We start from the raw sequence: 1,841 nt of genomic DNA on the forward strand, positions 1-1,841 counted from the left end.
GGAGCAAAGTGGGGACCAGTCAATTTATGACTTACTCGTGGAAGATCCAGAGGTATGCAAGTTGGCCGTGAAGCTCTCTTCTTCTGTCTTTGCGCGAAGTGGTTTCATATAAGAGGTTGTGTTTGACAAAGCGGGCGCTAGAACGTTCAAGATATTCCTGTCAATGCTTCAGGTTTCCTTGACCGGCAGCTAAGACATGATGACGCAGAACAGTAGGCCAGTGGCGGGACCTGGAGTATATCCCTGTCTTGTCTTCCCATGATATCTACTCGTGCTCCAGTTTGCAGAAATCTCTTTATAGAACCTGTGACAAGGACAGTCACGAAAAGACTAGCCAGACAACGGAAGAATGGAAGGCAAGAGGGAAGACACCAGAATTCGAGACCAGCGACTATAAATGAAAATGAAAAAAGTCTAACGTGTATCAGCTTCCGTTGGGACAGACGATAGTGCTGTCACCACTAGGTCATTCTCAACATCAGCAGCCCTTTTCATCGCCGAATCGAACCAGCCGCGATACGCCGCAGCCGCCAGACCTGACCGAGATGGAGACCCACCAGCAGCCGCATCACCCTGTCCCGGCAGACCCAATGCCGATAGCTTGGGGTTTATCCGGCGTTGATGATCAAAATCCCCAGCTACATCCGACGCTTTTCAATTTTATAGTCCCAGGGACTATGATCCCTGCCCCTGACAACACAAGCAGACATCACAGCCATCTCCCGCAGGCGCCGATAGACGCCGATTTCGCGTACAGCAGCGAGTTCGTCACACTGTCCAGTATACAATCTTGTGGCCACTATGATAGTGGCTTTCCCGGCCACTGGGATGGTACTTTGAATCACGGAACTAGCACTCCAAGAGTAGCGATACCCATTGGGCAGGCCACGAATAATCCTAGGGCTGAGCTAGACGTGGCGCCCCAAGATAACAGCCCAACACCTGCTTCGCAACCAAAAAGAACTCCTCGAACGCGAAGAAAAAAGAAAGAGGCTCACAACACATCTGAGGCTTCTCAAGGTGGTAATAGTAGCGCTGATGCCGGTGCTCCTTCGCTATCTGACGTAGCTAGCCCCAGTCCTGCTTCACACAACAGCCACACAAGTATTAGTTCAAAGCCTACATCCATGGAACCCACGACTTCGATAATATCGAATTGTCGGAGACAACTTCGCATTGCCTCTCGAATATCCAAAAATACCCGTAATCAACTTAATGGTGCTCCAGAAGAGCGCCGGGCTCGAGCATCCCATAACCGCGTCGAGAAGCATTACCGCAACCGCCTCAATGCTCAATTCGAATCCCTTCTTAATGCTTTGCCGGCGAAAGCCCGGCAAGGTGACAACAGTAATGGAGACGATAACGAATGGGATGGCACAAGCGATCTGGACCGCCGAGTGAGCAAGGGCGAGGTTCTTGAAATGGCTCGCAAGCGTATACAAGGGCTGGAACGAGAGAGCAATGAGCTCCAGCGCGAGAACTTCGAGCTTAAAGGCAGCCTTCAACGACTTAAAGGATCTGCCTCCGATGGCACCGTATCCTCGTCTGAACCGGAAGCACCATTCAATTTCAATTAATGTGTCCAATACACAAGGTTTTTGACTTGACTATCGCGGTTGCTTGATTATGTAACGATCAACCACAAGTAAGGACTTCCGATTAACCACAAGCAAGCCTTTTATTTCTTTTTGGCTTACTCGAGTTAATTTGAAGTTTCTCGGCTAAATTAACGTATTGGGCAAGTTGCCAAGAATGAAGAACCTCAGGAGAGCAAGCTGCGATAATATCACCTCCAATACTGCCAGCCCCATAAGCGCGCTATTAAATCCAGGTCTCAGCCT

At 49.6% G+C, this 1,841-nt stretch overlaps 1 protein-coding gene across 1 annotated transcript; it reads left to right on the forward strand.

The window, feature by feature from the left end:
- Positions 1 to 476: 476 nt before the first annotated feature.
- FOBCDRAFT_186289 (uncharacterized protein) lies at positions 477 to 1,577 on the forward strand (the record flags this gene model as incomplete). Its single annotated transcript, XM_059608621.1, has 2 exons — positions 477 to 728; positions 750 to 1,577. The coding sequence occupies exons 1-2, from the start codon at positions 546 to 548 to the stop codon at positions 1,575 to 1,577; spliced, it is 1,011 nt and encodes a 336-aa protein (XP_059467504.1). The 5' UTR covers positions 477 to 545.
- Between the last annotated feature and the right edge of the window lie 264 nt (positions 1,578 to 1,841).

Source organism: Fusarium oxysporum, chromosome VII, assembly GCF_013085055.1.
Source record: "Fusarium oxysporum Fo47 chromosome VII, complete sequence".
Classification (NCBI taxonomy): domain Eukaryota; kingdom Fungi; phylum Ascomycota; class Sordariomycetes; order Hypocreales; family Nectriaceae; genus Fusarium; species Fusarium oxysporum.